General features: G+C 40.1%; 3 protein-coding genes across 10 annotated transcripts; 1 reads left to right on the forward strand and 2 right to left on the reverse strand.

The window, feature by feature from the left end:
- The first annotated feature begins 813 nt into the window (after positions 1-813).
- Positions 814-4,075, forward strand: LOC131303232 (cation/H(+) antiporter 15-like). The gene is made up of 3 exons (XM_058330002.1): positions 814-1,065; positions 1,193-2,191; positions 2,710-4,075. Exons 1-3 carry the CDS (start codon positions 814-816, stop codon positions 3,904-3,906), a joined length of 2,448 nt encoding a protein of 815 aa, XP_058185985.1. The 3' UTR covers positions 3,907-4,075.
- Positions 4,076-4,619: 544 nt separating this feature from the next.
- Positions 4,620-14,031, reverse strand: LOC131303233 (pentatricopeptide repeat-containing protein At5g14080). Of its 8 annotated transcripts, none has more exons than XM_058330010.1 (7): positions 11,569-14,031; positions 11,072-11,467; positions 9,370-9,446; positions 8,298-8,360; positions 8,116-8,210; positions 7,025-7,418; positions 4,620-4,998 (listed from the first exon to the last, which is right to left on the reverse strand). In XM_058330010.1, exons 1-2 carry the CDS (start codon positions 13,226-13,228, stop codon positions 11,190-11,192), a joined length of 1,938 nt encoding a protein of 645 aa, XP_058185993.1. In that variant the 5' UTR covers positions 13,229-14,031; the 3' UTR covers positions 4,620-4,998; positions 7,025-7,418; positions 8,116-8,210; positions 8,298-8,360; positions 9,370-9,446; positions 11,072-11,189. The 8 variants fall into 8 exon arrangements, with proteins under 8 accessions (XP_058185993.1, XP_058185992.1, XP_058185991.1 ...); XM_058330009.1 differs by having other exon boundaries at positions 9,370-9,472; XM_058330008.1 differs by having other exon boundaries at positions 9,861-11,467.
- A 2,245-nt stretch (positions 14,032-16,276) lies between these two features.
- LOC131304064 (ACT domain-containing protein ACR6) lies at positions 16,277-19,932 on the reverse strand. The gene is made up of 7 exons (XM_058331163.1): positions 19,443-19,932; positions 18,838-18,883; positions 18,583-18,697; positions 18,413-18,480; positions 17,351-17,959; positions 17,119-17,223; positions 16,277-17,013 (listed from the first exon to the last, which is right to left on the reverse strand). The coding sequence occupies exons 1-7, from the start codon at positions 19,487-19,489 to the stop codon at positions 16,672-16,674; spliced, it is 1,332 nt and encodes a 443-aa protein (XP_058187146.1). The 5' UTR covers positions 19,490-19,932; the 3' UTR covers positions 16,277-16,671.
- Between the last annotated feature and the right edge of the window lie 2,541 nt (positions 19,933-22,473).

Consider the following 22,473-nt stretch of genomic DNA (forward strand, 5'->3'; position numbering starts at 1 on the left):
ATACTACTTTTATATGAATTTTAATTAAAATAACAATAATGAAAAACTAGGCCTTAATAATGAAAAAACATTTTTCAATCCGTACAAAGGACGCCTATCCAAAACTGAAGAGAGACCAAATTCAACATTCGTCCTGTAATTTTGGAAATTTTAGAGTTAATAGCATACAAGATAAGCACATACTAACTAAAATAACTAACGAAACACAAGTATGTGCCATGGATTGGCATCACGTCGTTTCGTGATCAAGTTGTGCCGTTTTGGGTTGGTCGGTCGACAAGGAAAATTAGACGTTTATCCGTGTCTTTATCGAGTTACGCAGTCTAATCCGTAGTTGTCCTGTTTAATTTTTACGTTGATGGGTCATGTCATATTCGTGTCCGCGTCAAAAAAGTGATCTATTCAAGCTCTCTGACTTCATATCGCGTTCGTATCGTGTTAACGAGTCGTGTCCAAAATTCTCATATCCCTGACTGTAGACGAATTTAAAAAAAAGAAAGAAGAAGTTAACAAGATAAACATAGGTAAGGGTCTGCAGTGTGGACACGTGAAAAATTAAAAGAATGAGATTGTCTTAAAGCATCAAAATAAGGTCCATCCACTAATCTTTGTTGTCATCAGGGTAAGTAGTTGACCATTGTCAAACCCTCATGCAATTCGTTACGCTTGACATTTTTTTCCACCTATGGTTCAAAATCTTCCCTCTCTGCTGCCGGAGGGAGATTGGTCGGAGTTTTGACGTCGTTTTTGTCAAGATTTGCCTTGCAATTTAGGGTTTACAGAACAGGGAAAGGCCTGAGAGGAGACCAAAAAATGGGTTCCCTTGTAATGGAACCAGATGACATAGCATCCTATGCTTCTTCCACCTTTCATCCGGAGGACAATTTCTCAACAATTTGCATGTCTGTGGGAAAGATTAATTCAAGAGGCATTTTTCATGATGACCCTCTCAATTTCTCTCTCCCTCTCCTCCTGATTCAGCTCTCTTTGGCTTCCCTCGTCATTCTCTTCTCTTCCCGCCTTCTCAAGTATCTCGGCCAACCTAGCATGGTTCCACAAATATTAGTAAGCCGATTTTGGATATACATCCTCAATCTATTATTCTTTCATTTTTCCTCAACAACTTGCTTTTATAGATGTATGTATCTCACATTGATAATATTTGCATTTGCGCATGACCAACCTTCAACAGGGTGGCATAATTCTAGGTCCCTCTGTTCTGGGTCGAACAGGTGGATTTACAGAGCACTTCTTTCCATTGAGAGGATTCATAATTCTTGACGCACTTGCGGCATTTGGCTACATATTCTACTTCTTCTTGATTGGAGTGCAGATGGATCCATGGATAGTGAAGAAAATCGAGAAGAGGGAAATCATCATCGGAGTTTCAACGGTGGCACTAGCTTTGGTACTTAGCATCTCTTGGTCTTTCCTAGTATTGGCTAAAATCACCATAGGGCTAGGAACTGCCGGGTCTCTTCCTGTTGTAGCAACCGCAGAGTCTGCACTCTCATTCCCAATGATGGCTCAATACCTCACCGAACAGAAGATGATAAATTCAGAGTTTGGGCGATTGGCATTGTCTTGCTCAGTAGCAAGTAACCTTTTTAGTTTTTGTATCATCACATTGACCATTCTAACGAATCAACAATCTGGGGAAAGGTTCCAGATGTTAAAGACCCTTTGCAGTGGTGTTGCCATGGCATTGGTCATTTTTGGAGTGGTTAGGCCTATGATCATGAGGATGCTAAAAAGGAAAACAAAAGGAGAGTCGCTGACCGAGGAGTTCATATATATCATATTGGTAGGAGTCTTGGTGGCGGCGTTTGCCAGTCAAGCCCTTGGTCTGCACATCGGCTATGGACCTCTTCTTTACGGTTTGGCGCTACCTGCGGGACCGCCTTTGGGATCAGCTGTCGTAGACAAGCTTGAACTTATTAACTCTTGGTTGTTTATGCCACTTTACTTTGTGAAAAATGGGTTGGTGACGGATATTTTCTCGGTTGACTTCAAAAGCTACCTGGTCGTGCAATACATCATCGCCATCGCTTGGGTGGGGAAGTTCATAGGAGCCCTTGTATCTTCGGTCTACTGCAGTATACCCTACAAGGATGCCATCTTACTTGGCCTTGTCATGAATGTCCAGGGTGTTCTTGAGCTCGGGATGTATAAGATGATGAAGCAAGCAAAGGTATGTCTGAAATTCATCATGGACCACAAACAAAAACGAAACAAGTGACATATTAGATTTTACAACAACCCACAGAATGAGTATAAGGTACTACTTACGAGTATTTACAAGAATCAAATCTTCAAATCTACTTGTACATGCATAAGTTGAACCAGATATTTTTGCGGATGATGATGGTTCATGGTACTCAAAGTTCAAAAAAAAAAAAAAAGGCAAAAGAACTGCAACATCCAGACTTTCTTGATCAAAGGAAAATGGAAATATAGAAAAGCAGAGAAACCAACTGCATTAAACTGATCTAACATGTCCTCCTTCACCTTGTCTTATAATCATTGTCACTGTTGCTCTACTGTGGCCGCTGCTTCTGCAATCAGAATGTCATATTATTTGTATTTTCTCGCACCAACTAAAAAGTAAAGAAAGAAAAAGCTTTATATATACATTTGGTCAGTGCAGTTTATGCCTAACGTACAGAGTTGTTGACCCGCATGAGAATTTGGTTTGTGAATGGCTTGTAGGCAATAGACCATGAAGCATTTGTGGTCATGTGCATATCCATGCTATTGCTAGTTTCCACTACATCTCCCCTCGTAAGATATCTATATGATCCTTCAAGGAGGTATGCAGTCTACAATCAGAGGACTGTGATGCACTTGGGGGACAACTCTGAGCTCCGAGTAGTAGCCTGCATACACGACCAAGAGAATGTTCCCACCATGATCAGCCTTCTAGAAGCCATCAATCCATCAAAACGAAGCCCAGTTGCAATTTATGCCCTCCATTTGATCGAGCTTGTCGGCCGATCCAACCCCCTCCTAATCCCCCACAAACTCTCCAAGAGGCCCTCTTCAAATGCTTCCTCGTCAAAAAGCATAGTCAATGCATTCAGACTCTTTGAGCAAAGCAACTCTGGCATCGTCTCAGTGCACCCATTTACCGCAATATCACCTTATGTGACCATGCATGACGAAATCTGCGCAATGGCACTTGACAAAAAAGCTTCACTGATAATCCTTCCATTCCATGAAAGGTATACTACTATAGACGTATGGGAGGCATTCAAGAAAGGGGTCAAGATAATGAATGATAACATCCTTGATATGGCACCTTGCTCTATCGCAATTATTGTTGACCGTGGACTCCTTCACAACTCAAGGCCCATGCTGGCAACTTGGTCTTCTTATCGTGTGGCTATCCTCTTCTTGGGTGGAGCAGATGACAGGGAGGCGTTGGCTATAGGGGCACGGATGGCTGGACAGCCAAACATCAATGTCACGATGGTTCGGCTTCTTGAGAATGGGAGTATTGCCATTGACAATTCAACGGAGAGGAAGTTGGACAATGAAGTGGTGTGTAAGTTTAGACTCAATATGGCTGGTAATTATCGGGTCAAATACATAGAAGAGGTGGCAAAGGACGGAACAGGGACTGTTGCAGTGCTGCAGTCTATGAAAAACAATTACGAACTAATCATTGTGGGAAGACGCCACGAAAAGAAGTCCCCACTTGTATTCGGTCTCACAGGGTTGGATGAGGACAAAGAATTGGGAGAAGTTGCGTACATATTGGCTTCATCAGATTTCCGTGGCAACAGCAGCATATTGGTGGTGCAACAGCACTCTATAGTTTGGGATGCAAAAGACTTCACTGCAGATATGTCTCGAGAAATAGAGGACGAAGCAGAGCACCTTCCAATGTACAGGGTAGCTGCATAATGTTACACCCATGAGAGCAAACTGTGAGAAGTTTGATAGACGTTAGTTGTTTTATTATATTTATAGCTTGTAGACGAAACTGCCACCAGAATTGTATAAAAGTAGCGTCTGTTAATTTGATTCTGTCAAACATCTAAAGAGATCGAGATTCAGATGAATTTGCACTAGCATATCAGTGTTAGCATAATGCTGCAGCCTCTTTTATGCATACTAGGTCCTGCCTCGTGCAAGACAAAAGAATCATGCCCGTTGAAGAGAATGTATTTTGTTTTGGGTAGAGACTGATGTTTTTCTTGATGGAACGGGGTGGGAATGCTGGAAATGCAAGTTTTAAGAGAATTAAGCAAAAGAATAGAACACGTCTTGATTAAAAGGAATCACACCATATGGACATGAGGCAAAAATGTACTCCGTTAGCAAGTGTGATACCAGAGTTTGAGTCTTGCTATTAAAAACGACACCGCAACAACGCCAACGCAAACAAACAAACCACACACCCAAACCAAACGCAAACCAACCACACCCCCAAACCAAACGCAAATACGGCAAAACAACAGCACAAACTTGTTTTTAAGTCCTCACAACACCCACCAAAACACAGAGGCCTCACACAACCACCCATTCCAAACCCAAAAACAGATCCGGGGGAACAAAAAAATAAGGCGAACAATTCAAAACGCTAAAAGCAGGAACCGGCTATTTAGCTAAATCAATAGAGGAGAAAGAAGACTACACAATCTGAGAAAACCACACAATCCAATATAAGTTGGGCTACAATCATGGAACTGAAAAGGAATTTATGGAGATCTAAAATAGTTAAACGGAAATACAACAAAATGTGATGAGAAGGAGCAAAATATATTTCTTTTTTCCATATCATTCTCAAATCCCATGTTATTAAAATTTCTAAAATCCATGATCCAAGCACAATATTTGAATATAGATTAGTCTCTTCATGCTGCTGCTGGTCCAAGGCATATCAGCATTCAAGGAAACCCTGGGTAATTGCCGGAATTTTCTGGTACATCGCTTCATGGTAATAGCGATCAAGAAAGCAGATGCTTCGATCCTTCTCACGTTACTCAAAAGCTACTGTGCATGTCAAGACATAGGATTAGATCACCATGCACTAAAATGAAAGCATGTCAATCTAGAAAACACTTGAATTAAAGGATAAACGCATCAACAGGAGCTCAAAACAAGCAAATTTAGATCAGCAAACTCTTCATCGCTAGCAAAGATTTAGGAAACAAAGAGCCATATTGGTAATCAAGGTAGTGACTATAACAAAGATAGGGACACAATCCACAACTGAAAGTTGATCCTGACCATGCGTTTTTCCAGAAAACACAAATGGAAGAAACTAAGACGGAGAATATTCAGGAAAATTGGAATTTTCTGTATTCTCTAGATGACATAAAGATGGAAAACATGCAAATGCAAGCAGACAGGGAGAAGCGCCAGCTATCCTGCATAGGAGTTCCCACAAAAATGAAACCTTCCCACGGTGGGAGTCACAGCACACCTACGATCGTATCACATACCCACAACACAAAAACAGATTTAGCAAACACAAAACCAGAAAGTATGACACCCCAAAACACACCCACCCAAGTTGATGTACAAATGGAGACCAAGCAAGTAAATGCTACACATGGACGAAGCGCAAGAAAGCATATGTTACTCAGCGAAGAGAAAATCTGCACTCCCAAACATAGAGCTATGGAAATGTGCAAGATATGGAGATGAATATTTATTAATAGTGATTAGGCAAAATAATGATCTGCAAATAGCAAACATTGATGAGCAAGGAAGACCATGGCAAAGTGTTCTGTCCAAAAATGCACATCACATAACACTAATTTGTGAATATTTCCATACATGCATAGCTGGCGTAATCCAAGAGAAGATGGTAATGCAGATAGCTATTATCAATAGCCAGTATCAATATTTCTGTACATGAATACTTCTATTACCTTTTGTATTCTACTACTATTAGACATAGATTTGATGGGATTTGGGAAGGTGTCATTTGGTTTGCTTGCTAACTAGATCAATGGATCTGCAGCTGTACACATTACAATCGTAAGATGCGTTCGATAGATCTGGTTTGGCTCTTCTTTTAAAATTGGCACTGCAAAAACCCATCCGTTTTTCTGAGGAGGACACACACACACACCATATACATAGATTATTGTTTTTCTCAACCGCTTGTTTGTTTTCCCCTCTTGGAGTAACATAAAATCTTGAAAATCTACACAGGAAAACCAAACACACCTAAAAGAAACATCAACATAAAATCACCGAAGCGAAACAACACTAAAACTCTGTTAAAGTCTGAACAATCCACAAAAAACCACCAAACTCACAACCACCTTACACGAAATTTCCTAAAGCTAAAATCATGCACAGCCAAAAGTACCCAAGGTCCCAAACCACAGGAAATAACTCAAACGAATTCAACCCATAGAAAAAAGGTGAATATTTTTCAGCCAAAAGAGTTCCATTTATCATTGGACTTGCTCTAAAGTAAGTCTCTTGTAACCAAACGAAGTCTCTTGGAACCCTAGGAACTCTTTTGAGCAAGTCCTAGATATCAAGGAACTCTTTTAGCCCTATTTGGTGATGTATACAATATGCGAAGTTAATTTATGCAGCCTATTTTTTTGAAACAGCAGCTTCGAACAATGGAAGAGGCAACAGTCCTTTTCTTCTTCTTTTTTACGTCTATTTTTAGCTAAACATGCTACTATAGTACTATGAATGTAATTTTTTTTATGGGTGGGAAAAACAACTTTTTAGAACAACTTACGAAATAATAAATAAGGAAAAAAGATTCAGTTATTGAGAAACTCAGGTTGTCTAAGGACTGAATACATTCCTGAGGCGCAACAATAACACAAAAGAACTGATCAAGACATGCGATAATCACTTAAAGTTTCAAGCTACAACTTGCAATCCAATTCTCACTTCTTTACTATCAGAAGATCAGACCTGTTACCTTAAACCATCAGTTCACATTTGAGAAGGTTTATGGAACTATGTGTACATTTGAATGAACCATCTTCAAACTATAATGCATGCAGATGTAGTTGGAATTGAAAATTCTCATCCATACCTCCTGCTTCGTTGCAATCTCCTCTGTCTCCCTCTAACTCTATATCGAGTTTTGTTCCGCAGTAAAATAGTCCTCCTCTTGCTTTCCAATCCCTAATGATTGAAATCATGGAACTTTGATTATCAGATAGAGTTTTTCATAGAAGTATGGTGGCACGGACCTAAAGGAATTGGATCATCCGAGTGGGTTGGAAAGAATCCACAGCGAAAACAAAAGGTATACCTGACCGGGTAAGGTGAATATTATTCTGCTATCAATTTGGAATTTAGGGAATGTCAGATCTAAGCTGAATTTAAGATTACAAGGAGCTGAAGACCAAGCCTTTAAGCTCCGGCGTTAGACCTTCCCGCAGGTCCATATTAGTCAAAACTGCAACAGATGTACAGTCCTCATCCTAACCACAAAGCCAAACAAACATATAGTCTCGGTACGCAGTCTTGAGGTAAAGGACTGGAAAAATATACACATTTCTATTACTGGTCTCACAAACAACTGTTGCCATGTTCTAAATTGATATAGAAACTTTGTGGTATTTCAGTTACCACAAATATATGAACGGAAACAATGGAGATACCAGACATATAATGGGAAAAACGAAATATTCCAGAGAAGATAATATCCAAATAGCCTCAACCTATGAGTAAATGGGAAAAAAGTAGTCTTAACACTGAAATCAAATTCCTTTCTTACTTCCAGAAAGGACTCTTAACTGCAAATATACATGGAACGGGAAAAGGCTGGGCCAATAGCAAGGGCTGGAAAGCATAATGTGGACTTAAGATCACAGAAATCATAGAAGGGTCCAAAGACCAAAACCCAATTTCTTTCATAGTTAAACAAGGGAAATTCATCATTACCCAAATCTTAGAAATTCTTAAATTTGGATATTGAAGGGATGGAAAAGAGTTGTTGCTAACAGAAGTTGTCAAGTCTACTTTCAAAGTCCACACTTGAACCAAACAATCAGTTTGTTACATACTGAAGACCAAGTAAATTCTAATGTCAAAAGCATGAATAACACAATTCAAAAAAGCTATATAAAACTTCGATAACAGATTTTCATTTCCAACATCACAGGCAAACGCACTTACAGTTCGATTAGGCGGCTTGTCATGGTGTTTCAGATCAGCTACTGAACCAAACCAACGAAATCCACTTTGATCTGACCGAAATAGGGTAAACCCCCCTGTGGGCATTTGAAGTTTTAGATCTACAAACCTATGAAACCACACTTTTTACAAATGCACATATACTGAAGAGTAAGCGGTTATACCTTTCGTCGCCAAGAAACAGGGCTCTGTCACTATTTTCCAGTATCCCTGCACCCTATTGATCACTGCACAGCAAACATATCTTTCAGAGAAAAAGGAAGAAACAGACATGACAAAGATTAGCCCAACTAATGAGTAAATCATTTTAAAAAAGCCCCCATTGGAAGCTGTATATCAATGTGTCCCCAGAAAATGAGCCATTGGCACACTTCCTTAATAAACTGGTACATCAACAGAGACACAATCTAAAATTGACAATGTGGCACAAAAAATTCATCTTTGCAAGGAAAAACCCGCCACCAAGCACATTATAAGAATTCAAATTGAACCAAAACATGTATACCAAGTAAAAATTTTGTAAAACCAGTCAAAAGTAAGCCTCTCCTACTCCAAATCCTCATAAGGAATTAGGGAACACACGCGTACCGTTAGCCACACCAAACAATGTATGGATCTTATAACGACAACTCATGAGTTCCTAATCAGCCTTGCAAAAGGAATGATATCGGCGAGAATGTATTAAAATTATAAGGGATAATCAACACCATCAACCATTCCTACTAAGTAACCCAACAAAATGTGATTATCCAACAAAATGTTAACTTTTTAATTTGCCTAGTGATCTAATTGATTACCCACCAATGGATCTAATTGATTTTGCTGAGCTTTAAATAGGAAGCATGTGCCGCTTTCCTAATCAAAAGATAGGAGAGCAACCTATTTCAACAAATGAATTTGCAAACTTAGAGAACCCTATATTTCAACAATGCCTATTCAACCAATTCTGACTAATGCAGTCTCCCTCAGGTCAAAATCACACACACTGTAAAATAACATACTATCCGTGCCACGTTCCCGGAAAAAAAAAAAGATTACCCATGCCTAAAGGCACCTCCCAAAACATATGAAGCCAAACTAAACAGATCAATATCAGATCAATATCTGGCATTATCTATAATATCCACCAAAATCAACCATCATCTCAAAATCTGCTTTTCTCACTTGAAGATAGGTAGAATAAGCATCACATTCCAGTCTTTCAAATTTTCCAAAACATTCAAAAGTCGGACATACCTTCCGAATGGCGCACCGGTTTCCCTTGCCTAAACCGGTAGCCAGCAAAATACCTTCCGAACATTGCACCAGTTTTTCTTGCCAAAATCAGTAACAATATTACCTTTACATTTGATGCTTCTTATTATTAATGGTAGGATAAGAGGAAAAACCAAAATTACTTCGAGCAGGAAGAAAAAGAGCAAGACACAATAGAACACCCCGCACACTGAACAAACCACGGAAAATAGCAAACAAATGAAACGCTGCAGAACCAACCATCAAACTCAAAACCCACGACCGGAAAACCTAACACAGCTTCGATGCACAACAAGGGAAATATTCAAAGAAATGTACCCACCACATTCATAACCACAAACAGTAATCACAAACAGCCTGACACTCGCAAACAAGCACAACCAACAACTCGAGGTAAAATAAAAGCAAACCCCCCAAAAACACCGAATTTTACCAAAAAAATAACCCTAAACAAGAGATCCGAGAGTACTCACCTCATACCGGAGGACGACACAGCAACCACACGTACAGAAGGAGGAGCAAAAGAGGGAGAAAACATCAGAAGAGAGCAAGTACCAACCCTTTCGTGGCACAGGGCCCATACCGGAGGAGCTGGTCGTGGGTGAAGGGGGGGGGGGGCAGGCGTCGTCCAGGGTGAGTTGGGGGGGGCGGTGGCGAGGAGGTCGGGTTGTTGTTGTCCATGGCTGGGGGTTTGAGGAAGGAATTAGGGCTTGGAGTGAAGCGGTAGGGGAGAGAGAGAGAATTCTACCCAACCAACCACAAGTTCAACGCAAGGCACATAGCCAAAGCACCCCAAAAAACCTACGCAACCCAAACTGCCAAAACCACAGACCACAAGACGTGAGCACGGAAGACGGAAAACAAGAAAACGTTAAAATAACAGCGAAAACAATTACCCACAAGCGGAGGCAAGCACGGAGAAATTGGAAATCGCCCAAGAACTCCACCCTCTCTCTCTCTCTTTGTTCTCCTTTGAAGCAGAAGACGAAGGAAAGGACAGGGGGGAGACGTGGCCTAATAAAGTTCACATTTTCTGGATCAAACCGAAAAGACGGAAATACCCACCTCCCTAAGTGGGCACCGTTTGCAATCGAGGGGCAAATGTGTCCCAAATCGGCAAAATACAACCCATGAACTCCCTCTTTTTATAAACGGTTGGACAAAGTAGGTTGGTTAGTAAAATCAAAAAATGCAGAAAGTGAAGGTGAAATCGAATTTCACAATAATAATCATAGATGTTCAACAGAGGCGCACTGGGGAGGGTTTCGTAACATGAGGTGATCCTAAGCACAGAGGACATTATGACATTATGTCAAACAGAAAACATAAACGGCAAAGACTATCATGCATCTTATGTTCCCAAACACGTTAAAGGTACTACTTTTTCCTGTTTCCTTTCTTCTACATAAGAACAACACGAGGTACACGAGGTGATTCTAAGCACGGAGACATTATGTCTAACAGAACACATAAACAGCAAAGACTATTATGCATCTTATGTTCCTAAATACCTTAAAGGTACTAGTTTTTCCTGTTTTCTTTCTTCTACATAGGAACAAAGTTATGTCTTAGGGATCAAATGTACACCAAATGGTACCATACCTAACCAGGCATTATTAAGGAATCTCCTTATATGAAAGGAGAAGTACCTGCTCTGAAGCATCATTGGAAGCAAACAACTTACCACGAGGAACCGCCATTTGCCCTTATAACCGTAAGAAAACCTTCAATTATTCCCAATCAAATAATGGTGATCAAACATTTCTCAGAAGTCAATGGTTAAGCATATCGATTGAAGTATCCTAATTCAGTCTTTCAGAGTTGGGACATCTCTCCTGCATTGATTGAAGCAACTGTAAAAGAGGCTTTGCTTTCGATAAAGATGAAACTGACGCTACAAGTTTATTGCATATTGCTGGCAACATTGAAGCTGAATTCTTTCCAACTGATGTTATGTGTTCAATTGCAACTGGGATCTCCGCAGCCTCAAGTAAGCATTTCAGCAAGATGACATGGGAGTCTGACTGTCCTACATCAGAAATGATACCACAAAGTAACCTAGAAGCAGCATGAAAATGACCTGCAAGGATCATAATGAAGTGAATAGTTAACAGGATACACAGTAAAAACAGCCCCAGAAATATAGGGTTAATCACCTCTGTACTTGAATTCATAACATACCTTCTTTACAAAGATAGAGGACAAATGTAGTCAGCAGGTTTTGTGCTAACATGGCATCCTGTTTGACAGACTTGTCAAAGACTTCAAGAGCATCCTTAACCCTTTTTTCTTTACAAAGCCCTTCAAGGAGAAATGTGTAAGTCATAGCATTAGGTACTAACCCTTTCTCCAACATGTGACAAAAGAGCCTGTGAGCCTCTTCAGCCTGACCTGTTTTGGAAAACTTGCTGATAAGGATGTTGTAAGTCTTCAAATTCCCACCACACCCACTCGCAAACATCTCATCCCACAGCCTTTTTGCAGGACGAAGTAGATCTTCTCTGCAGCATGCCTCCATAAGGTAATTGTAGAAAGATACATCAGGACACAATCCCTTCTTCTTCATCTCTTGAAGAACCTCATAAGCTTCTTTTACCCTCCCAGCCTTGCACAAAAATGAAACCCTCACATTGTAACTTGCCATATCCGAGAAGTACTCTTTGGTGGACAAAATCTGGAAAACCTCCAAGAGTTCGTCAATTTTGTCGTGCCTGAAGAGATTCCGACTCAAATTGCTCAGTGTAAGAAGAGTAGGAACTCTCTCCTTTCCCACCATAAACTTAAAAAACAACATTGCAGAACAGGGATAGTTAATCGATATTGATCTTATCAAAGCAACGAGCACGTCATCCTCAATTGGGAAATTTCCACTCACAATTACTTCACCCAATTCTTTCGCTTCCCAAATCCGTCCTTCAGAAATCAAAGCGAAAATAAACTCGCGGTACTCATTAACCCTCGGTGCCACCCCTAACTTTCTCTTCTTCTTCAACACCACCTCCACATCAACAACACTTCCCATCAACCGAAATGCTTCCGCAACAATCCTATACGCCATGAAATCAGGTTTACAGTCCCTATTCCTCAGTTCATCCATTACCCATAAAGCATCCGCCACCCTTGACTCCAAACAAAGGCCATGAATAATCAAAACCGCTATTATCGACCCATTAACCCCCGAAACACCTTTCCTAACCTCATCTAACAAACTTAAAGTCTCGCATACTTCAACATTTCTACAAAACCTCCACACGTAAACACCAAACCCAACCGTACTCATACTAACACCTCTTACAACCATTACATCAAACACCTTGCGTGCATCACCCATATACCCATCGGAAGACAGAACGGCCAGAAGCGAATTACAAACACCAGACCCTAAACCATAACTAACCTCGTAACTGACCTCATTGAAAATCGTAAGCGCATCACGTGTCCTTTTCCCTCTTATTAATGAAGCGATAATGGAGGAATACACGGAAGGATCGATACCAATCTTTTGAGCTCTGACTTGGTTCAAGAGCTTGTCGATGGCGTTGAAATGGCGGCGGGAGATAGAGAGGGACTTGAGAATGGATTGGTAGGTAGTAGAGGTGTGGGAAAAGCCTGGTTGTTGAGAGGCCCAGTCGAAGAAGCCGAGAGCGAGAGCGTGGTGGTTGAGGAGGAAGGGGTCGATGACTCGGGCGACGAGTGAGGGTGTTAGTGAATCGCGGCAACCGAGTCGGTGGAGGGTTTGCTCGAGCGAAGGAGTCCATTTGCGGGGTGCGAGTGAGCGTTTTGATGCGGAGATGAGAGCTTGGCTTATCTGATTGGCAAAATGTATCATCGGAGAGGTCATCGGCTTAGAGAGAGAGAGAGAGAAGAGCAGTTTTATCTCCCGCCATCTTACTATAGGGCCAGTCCAGTTTATATGAACAAGTCAGGAGTCGCTTACTTTCAAAACAAAGTTAGGCATTGCTCCAAGTGGTTTGGGTGGTCCGAGTCGTTCGCTTGACGCCACTCTTAACTTTACCATCTTCTGTGTTCTAGTACCATTTTTTGAGTGGGCGCCGCGGTAGTTGCTATAATACTCTTTTACACCGATACTATATCATATTCTCTTGAAAAGGGTTATCAGAAAAGACTGCTAAATCTTGGACTGACCTTAAGGTTATAGTACCCTAGGGGCCTGCTTGGATGCAGGATTCGGCCCTGGGATTGTTTAATACCCCTCTCTTATACCTGGGCCCACCTCTTAGGCGTGGTTTGGGAAGCCAAAATCAGGGGTCTTCCTTTATCCCTTTTCCTTCGTTAAGACCGGAGAAGAGGGCAAAGGCCGGTATTATCTTCGGCCAGGGTCTGAGGTATCCATAAATTATCCCCCCTAATCCCCTGGAAATTGGACGATTTTAAACCCTCCTTATCCCCATTTTCCCAACCCCCAATCTGCTGGGTTTTGTTTTCTGGAGCGAACAAAAAATAGGAAGAAGAAGAAGAAGAAGAAAAGCAAGAACAGATCGGAAAGAGGAGGGATCGAACCAGTGATCGTAGCTGCTGTTGCTACTGTTGTGTCGTAGCTGTTGTTGCTACTGCTGCTGCTGCTGCTTCTTATTCTTCTTCCTCCTCTTCTTCTGCCGTTCTCTCTCTCTCTCTCTCTCGGCAATTGCAGAGCAGATGAGAACGAGGTTAAAAGACAAAGAAAATTATTATGTGCATGTGTGCCATGTGTGTTCATATGTTCCAACCTTATCATTCCACACTTAAAACACTTTAATAAAATTCGGTTTAAGAAAAAAACATAAAAATTCCGTTTAATTAAACATTGTAATAAAATATAACATTAACTTAGTAAAACACTTAAAAAACGGAATCTTAAAATTTTAATTATTTTATATAATTATATTAATTAACTAATTTATAATTATTATTTGTGAATAAAAAATTAATTAAAGTTGAATTTCGTAATTATATATTTAATCTAACGACTTAACACTGTACAAGGGCAAAATAGTCAATTGACAATTTTGTACATCATTAACCCTTCCTTCTTCTTTTTTGAAGCAACTCACATTCAATTCATTTCATAACAAAGTCCGAAGTCAATACAGATTTCATCAAAAGCTACAAGAATGAGTCAAAACTACCCAGACTTCGACACAGGCACCCCTGTAGAAACAAGACTGGCGAAATCGCCAGATGAGAACCAATCTAGGTCTAGATAGTAGAGAATCCCAAAATGGACCGGACCCCAACTCATACCCGAGAAGCGCAAATGAAATCTGGACGGCAAGAGCCGTTCACCGGAGCAGAAGTTGATCACCACAAACAAAATCGTTCACCGTAGCAGACCCCTCCACCGAAAAACAAGCAGCCGGACCTCAACCCACCAACTACCAACCAGCAGTCGGACGAAAAACCAGCAGCCGGACCTCAATCCACCAACTACCACAGAAACAAGGGCAAAGCCCAGATCCTTATTCTCCCACCACCGCACCCCATCGGATCTGGGGGAAACCTAGACTGGTAACAGACCGGACTAAGCCGGTAAACAAGCCAGACTGAAACTAGCCGGAAAAGAACGAAACAAAGAAGAAGATCCAAGCCCAACCGCACACCTTATTGACTCACCGAAGGCCCAAGAAGACCAGATCTGAAGACGCCAGGCAAGAGGCAAGCCAAGGGAGCCACTAGACGCCGGCCATGCCAGCGCGGGGACCTCGCCGAACTACAAGATCGCCGCCCCAAAGGTGGGGCTTGGAGGCACAGACGGTGAGAGGAGAGAGAGGCGAGGAAGGACGAAGGAGAAGAGGAGAAGAAGGGGGAGGAGGCGAGGAGGTGGCGGCCTCCCCCCCACCCCCCCACCCCAAACAGCAGATCTGGAAAATGGGGTTCTAAAGAGAGGTGGGAGTTTCTCTCTCAAGGGATATGCCCCCAATTTATTCTTCATTCAAATCAAGTACTATTTAATCCATTTTCTCTAATACCTCATCCAAATCAAGGAATATTATTTAATACACCTTCCATATACGTCGCATCAAGGAACATTATTTAATACACCTTCCATATACATCGCATCAATACGAGTCATCTCTTATTAACTAATACCCCTTACTATCTTATCTCATTATTAACTAATACCCCAAATCCTCTCCTCGCGTCTAATCGGGCCCTAGTAGTGTTATATGATAGGGTCTTAGAACAAGCCTGGGAATAACCCACCTTTTCTCTATTCAGAATCCTGATGGTTGACAATGACACTAATTGATTGGTTTGGTTCGATGGCAACCAGTTCAATGAAGGGTCCTTGGCCCTCTTCGTGACTCGCCAAAGGTGTGGAGTCTCTCTCGTCACTCCTAGGGAAAGACTACTTAGTCCGCTGTCCACCCTTTTTCCTAGTAGAAAAAAGAAAGAAAGAAAAGAAACATATGCGATACTGTTCTCTAAAAAATGACAGTGGACGTACACTCCCACATTATGCGATACCCAAATTCGAGAGCATGCTATTCTTTTCCCGCTAGAGCGATGTCTTCCAGCGAGCTTGTGTAAGGATCAACTCCTGCTGCTATCAGTCTCGTACAGAATCTTACCATTGTGGAATGCAACTTCTCTGTTCTATTTCTGTTCCCCTCGCGGCATTCTTGGAAAAACAGTGAACAATTCTTGTCTTGTTGACTGAATCTAAACTTGAGTCAAGTCAATCTATCTCAGTCCAGAAAAACCACATTCCACCGTTTTAATTGTTCTCACATTACCATTTCAGAACCTTTGCCAGGAGTTTGAATGGATTTCCACCATCTTCCTTTCTGGTTAGCGGTTTTGTCAAGTGCATTTCAACTTACTTCACAATGAAAAATTCATAAATACCAAGCTAATATGGAATCATTAACAGTTTCACACCAATGACCTGTTCATGGAATCGTTCACCCAAAGAATACGAAGGGTATAGCATTAAAACAAACTTTACACTTCCCCTACAAGTATCCCAACAGGTATACACGTACAAATGTTACGGCTTTACATTCAAAATTTACAATTTCCCATAGGTATCATCTGTACAATCTGAAAATTGTAATCACACTTTACACACTGATTACTTACAGGAGAATAAGATATACCGAGACAACACCCCTCGGTAATATCTACAGCACAAGGAGGCTTCTCGTTTCTTCCATTCCCAAGATGAAGGGACGTCCATAGTTGCAGTATTCCGTAATAATGCTTCTACGGTTTTTCATGTTGCCTAAACAGCTTACATATATGCTCATGTTCTACATTTGGAAACTACACATCCACGAAAACAGTTCAAGAGTAGGATCTAACCAATTTGAAATTTTGGAATGTTCGAGCTTTAAATAAGTTACTGAAGAGGAAACTCGTTGCTGTCTCTTGAGGCGGATTTGACGAAGGCCATGAATTCCTTTTGACACGCAATGCTGATTGTCCGATTTCTTGCCGTATCGCATCAATAGTTTTGGTGTCGACTGCGCTCCCTGTCACATCTGTGACATAGAAAGTGTCTTCGGCTTTCCCAGATTTTGTTGAAATTTCTGCTCTTTTTATGGACAAACTGTTCTCCCTGAATACCCTGGTGATGTCTGAGAGGAGTCCAACCCGGTCTTCTGTGCATAGTTCAAGCTCCAGACCCTGTTCAATGAAGACCACACATTTAACCATCTCATAGGTAGAGTTTGCAGTTTGCACCTAGTGGGTTGAAGTTGTCTTTTGTCTCAAGAGAAGACAGGACTATACCTCAGAGGCTCGTCTCTCAATGGCTGCTTCGAGGCATTGCATAACGCGTTCTCGTTCAGCCTCCGAGCTTATAGGTAGTCCATCAACGTGTCTGATATAGTATTCCTTCATCCCAAAAAAAGAAGCGTTGTCCAATTAGATGATGGAAGAGCATAATCGCCTATTAGAGGCCAATCTCCACTACTTTCAAAGGATAATAAGAAACCATTTCCCGTAAAAGAAAAATCCATACCTGAAACGCTTCCGTTCTCCCCGTGTGAACTACACCATGAAAGACAACATATTGCATATCGGTCAGGGTGCACACAGTGTCAAATAGCAGCTTCGGCCGATCCTTGGACCTCATAGTAATCACCGTGTAATCCCTCTCTATACAATTCATCACAGACACATTTGGTCTCAAACTCTTGTCCACAACTCTCCCGTGTTCTGCTCTTTCATTCCTTTCATAGTCTCGATCATCGAACATCATTTGATGTAATCTCCTCTCCCTATGCATGAAACCCGGGGGTGAAAGCGTCATTTTTGCAGTCTTCAAGTCATTATTTCCTTTAAGAACATTGCGGAGCAATACCTTTATCTTAGATAGCCGGTTTGGGTCTTCTATTGCGCATCCAGTGGAAGCATCAGTGACATGAACTACCGCTGCAGCTCTGGAATTGTGGGTCCATATCTCCGCATTAACAACATTACAACGAAGATCAGCAAGAACTGCACAAACTTCGGACAACAAACCGGGCCTATCAGTACCAGCTAGTTCGATCGAGGTGTGCTCTTCAGAAGGCATCACGCCAACAGACCCTCTCAATGGGGAGAGAAAGAAGGAATCATTTTCAAGTGTCTGGAAAATGAAAGTTAACATGACAAATGATAAGCCTTGATGCAACATTGGCTCAAGATAACAAATTGTGTACAACTGGAGAACTAGAATTTGAACACAATTGACTACGAAACTGAGAATCAAGGACAGATATATGAGTGTCTATGGAAAATATAGCAGGATGAAGTTTTACTTCAACCATGCAGATTTACCAAATATTTTAGACCCAAAAAGAAAAAAAAAAAACAAAGATATGTACCAGTGGAAAACTTAACCCCACAATGTAAGTCTCCCTCTTCATTCGCTCTGTTTATCATTCCTTTTTTTTTAACGTTTTTTTTTTTGAACGGATCTGTTCATCATTCCTTAAGTTGTTTACTTTGGGTGCTTCGTTTTCCATTGATCGCATTACTTTCAATATGCTAATTAAATTGGTGCACTGAATCGAGAAAGAATTACAGAAGTGTCGGATACCTTTTGGATATAATTGATGACCCCTTCATCTCTAATTTTATTCCCATCTCGGTCAACCACGTTAAACACTGAAGAATCAAAATTTGCAGAAAACTCAATCAGAAACTATAGGGAAAACCATTATAAAGCTCTTTTTTCCAAATGGTTGGCGGCAGAATAAGAAACCATACCATCCATGAACCAACCCCCATCAGATGAGATATACGCCTTAGTAATAAGGAGGTTCAAATCGGTAAGCACTTGCACAACTTCCAGGAGAATCCCGTGTTTGTTGACGCTATCAACCTAAAACAAATATCCATGGATGAGAAACTAGACAAGAAAATAGGCAATCAAACCTAACCCAGAAAATAGTATTCAACCCAATACAATTATTAGAAACTTCTGCCTACAAAATCGGAAAGCCAAAGGCCTAAGGTGTGTACCTGGATAACAGTTGCATCCTTGCAAGTATTGTTCTCAATTACAACTCTGCAACAACAAGAGGCAAATCTCAGTGTAAGAACTACCCACATACTCTCTCTTTTTTACACAAAAAACTCAAAGAGGAGGAACATCAGATAGCAATTCTATCTAGGTTTCCTGGGAAGAGGTCAAGTTTAATAGATTTTGAAACAAAGATCACTCCAAATCACAAATCTGCCTAGTAACCAGATGATTTGAAAATAAAAGGAGAAGGTATAAAAGAAATTCAAGATGGCACTAATCGGATTTTAGTTGTACTAATCTTTCAATCTGAAAACATCTGCTTATGATCCAGAGAGAAGAAGAAATTCCGCCAGAGCTAGAGACAACAAGACATAAAAATAATCTTTTGGAAGTGAATAACTTGGATTCTGCCAAAAAAAACAAAAGGGCTTTCCAAATATTCTTTGAACAGCCATACTAAATTACTAGTACTACTCTATAACAGAAAAAACACCAAAAACGCACCCTGAAAACATAAAGTTGTAGAAAGGACAAATTAAGAATGAAGAAATAGATGAATTAGGAAAGAAAATAAAAGGTGGAAAAGAATCGAAAGTGGTACCTGGGTGGGTTCATCCTCCTGATAAGCTTAGCATACTCGTCGTCCATTTCTCTCTATTAATTTCTAAAAAAATCCCCAAAGAAACCCAGAAACTTAATTGTATGGACAGAGATACCAGGAATTCACTGAATAGTCGGGAAAAACTACTCGTATTTATCTTCGGTGTGTCTCAAACAGTACAAGAGCTTCGTTTGATACAGTGATGGTTACGTAAAACGATTTCTCCAATATCTAAGGAAGAAGAAGAGTTGATATTTCAAGGTTAGAGAGAGAGAGAGAGGGAGAGAGAGAATGAGGAGACTATAAGAGGTAAAGTTTTAACGCAGCCACTAAATTTGCCCGAAAAGGCAACCGTGCGCAGTTGAATTCTGAGGTGGCAATGTTTGGTTGGCTACTTTATCTACCCGAACTGATTCGTACGCTGCCCGACGGCTAGTGTGAGTGGGAATTACGTAGTACAGTAGGATTGGGGTGTTGTATTGAGTGAGTCTTTTGACCTTTTCTTCATTGTATTACTCCTATTATACGGAATTTATTATTGCTTAATTTTAAAGAGCACGTGGGGATTAGGAAGGGGAAAGTGGCCGGTGACGTTGGAGGGTGAGAATGTCACGTGTCATTAGCAGCTTTGTCGGGGCTTTTGCCAGGTAATTTGGGCGGCTATTCAAGACTGAAGCTTTGTTCCAGAACGATAAATAAATATTTATTTTTTAAAAAAGTAATTTTAAGTTTAAAAATTATATATTTATGTAAATAATTTTTTTATTAATATGGATTTTGTTTGATAGGTCTCATTGAGATATTTAGTATGGCACAAAAAAATTTGAAAAATTATTTTTCATTTACATTATTTTTGAGTTTGAAAATGTGAAATAAATACTTATTTTTTAAGAAGGTATTCTGGAATGTGGCCTGACCCACCTATATTGGTTGCCTCATGCCCGAGAAATTTTACAGTGCCGCTCGGTACATTTGGATCGTTCATTTCGATTTTAGACGGTTTGGATTTGGAGAGAGAAAAAGAATCGAGAAAGAGGACAGAGAGTGTGGGGGATGAGAGGAAAGAGAATGTTTCAATCTGAACCATTCAATACACTTTTGAACGGCTCAGATGTGCCCGCTCAGGCACCATATCAGCCAGGGACAGAACCAGGATTTCGTAAATACCGAGGCCGAACTATGAACATCAAGATTTTGAAATTTTAAGGTTCACGAGTTTAATAGTTTGTTTGGTTAAGGTTTGCGAGAGTTTTTTTGGATAATGAGCAGAGAGATAGAAAGAGAAATGAGATTAATGATTGAAGGAAAAACTTATGGGAGACCGTGTGCAGTGAGAAAATTTTGGTTTTGGGACCTAAAACAAACACATTCTTCAGGCATTTAAATGTCTAAACAACACACAATGCAAAATACAATATCCAGATGTTCTTAACAAACTAAAAAATAACTAATATTAAAATTAAAATTTGAAAAAAAAAATCCCGAAACCACGCAGGGGCCGTGGCCCCCATATGCCCCAATGTGGTTCCGTCTTTGATATCAGCCGAGTGATGTGGTACCCACCCGACACTGAAAAATTTCTCCTCGTGCCCACCTTATTTAAACCAACTGATTTCTGAAAAAAAAAAAAATCATAATGTCAAAATTGTTTTTTTTTTAAAAATGTATATTGCATAAAAGTTTTATACCTTGCACATGTTACAAAAGTTTTACTATAAATCACAATTTTGACATTAGTAACATCCTTTCAGGAAATATTATTGACGGCTCCTAGATTTCTCTGTCGTCGAATTTGGACTTATGGAAAGAGTTTTCATGTTGACCGTTCAAACAGTGATTTAGATTTGTAAAAAATTCTTGCTAATAATTTGATATTTTATCGTCCTTCAGTCTGCGGCAGAAACAAACTGAAGTTGGTTGCGGATCTTGGCCACTCCACTCACCTTCACAAATGTGATTGATGGGTCTAGCTTCGGCGTCTAGTTCCACGCAACTTTTCTTAGTATTTTGTTTTGTTTTTTTGGTTGTTTTTATTGTACTTTATTTTTGTATTAATATAACTGTAATGATCTTGTTGGTCCAAATATTGACATTTTATCAGTAATAATTTGTCAAAAAATGGAACATTAAAAATCTTTTCAACGACCCTATCTGCACGGATTGCTTCTACCATCTGTTTCTAGAAACCGGATTCTTATTTAAATGGCTATGGGTAATGAGCCTTAATAAATTAAATAAATATGTGCTAAAACTATGGCTCCTATGTTATGTATGAAAAGATATTAATGAATTCTAGAAAGAAGACTAGATGCCGGAGCATAACGACGGCATTTGGCCTATCGCCGACGATCCAGAGAAAGTAGATTTCGGCCCAAGCGTTCCATAATTTGGGGGGTGTGGCCCCCCGCGATATGGTACGGTATCGTACAAGGGTATTTTTGGGATACAGGCCAAATTCGATTAAGGTTAGAATAGAGTAGTTATAAATACTCTATGTTGTAAACCTTAATTCATACTATGATAATAAAGAACAGTAGCCACTCTTGCTCCCGTGGACATACTTGGCTTTGGGAAACCACGTATATCTCTGTGTTGATTATTTACTGTTTATACTCGTAAATTGTGTGCGTGTATGTAACGATCATATATAACAATATGTATAAGGTGTATTCGTTTGTTTTTTATATGAAAAACTAAAATAACTTGGCAAACTATAGGAGCAATTTAGTAGTGGTTTATTATACAAAAATATGACTGTTAGTTAATTGACATTATTGTTATCACCTTAATTATTGAGCTAGATAAGTTTTCTTATTCAAGAGCAAGAAGCTGAGCCCCAACTTCCAAACAATTGCTTGGATCTTTTCATATATAGTTTGCACCGAAATAGAAATATGCACGGCAAAGTTGCAAGAGCACATTGTCCTTTTAATTAACTTTGCTTGGATCTTTTCATATATAGTTTGCACTGAAATAGAAATATGGACAGCAAAGTTGCAATAGCACATTGTCCTTTTAATTAGCTTTACTT

Source organism: Rhododendron vialii, chromosome 10a, assembly GCF_030253575.1.
Source record: "Rhododendron vialii isolate Sample 1 chromosome 10a, ASM3025357v1".
NCBI lineage: Eukaryota > Viridiplantae > Streptophyta > Magnoliopsida > Ericales > Ericaceae > Rhododendron > Rhododendron vialii.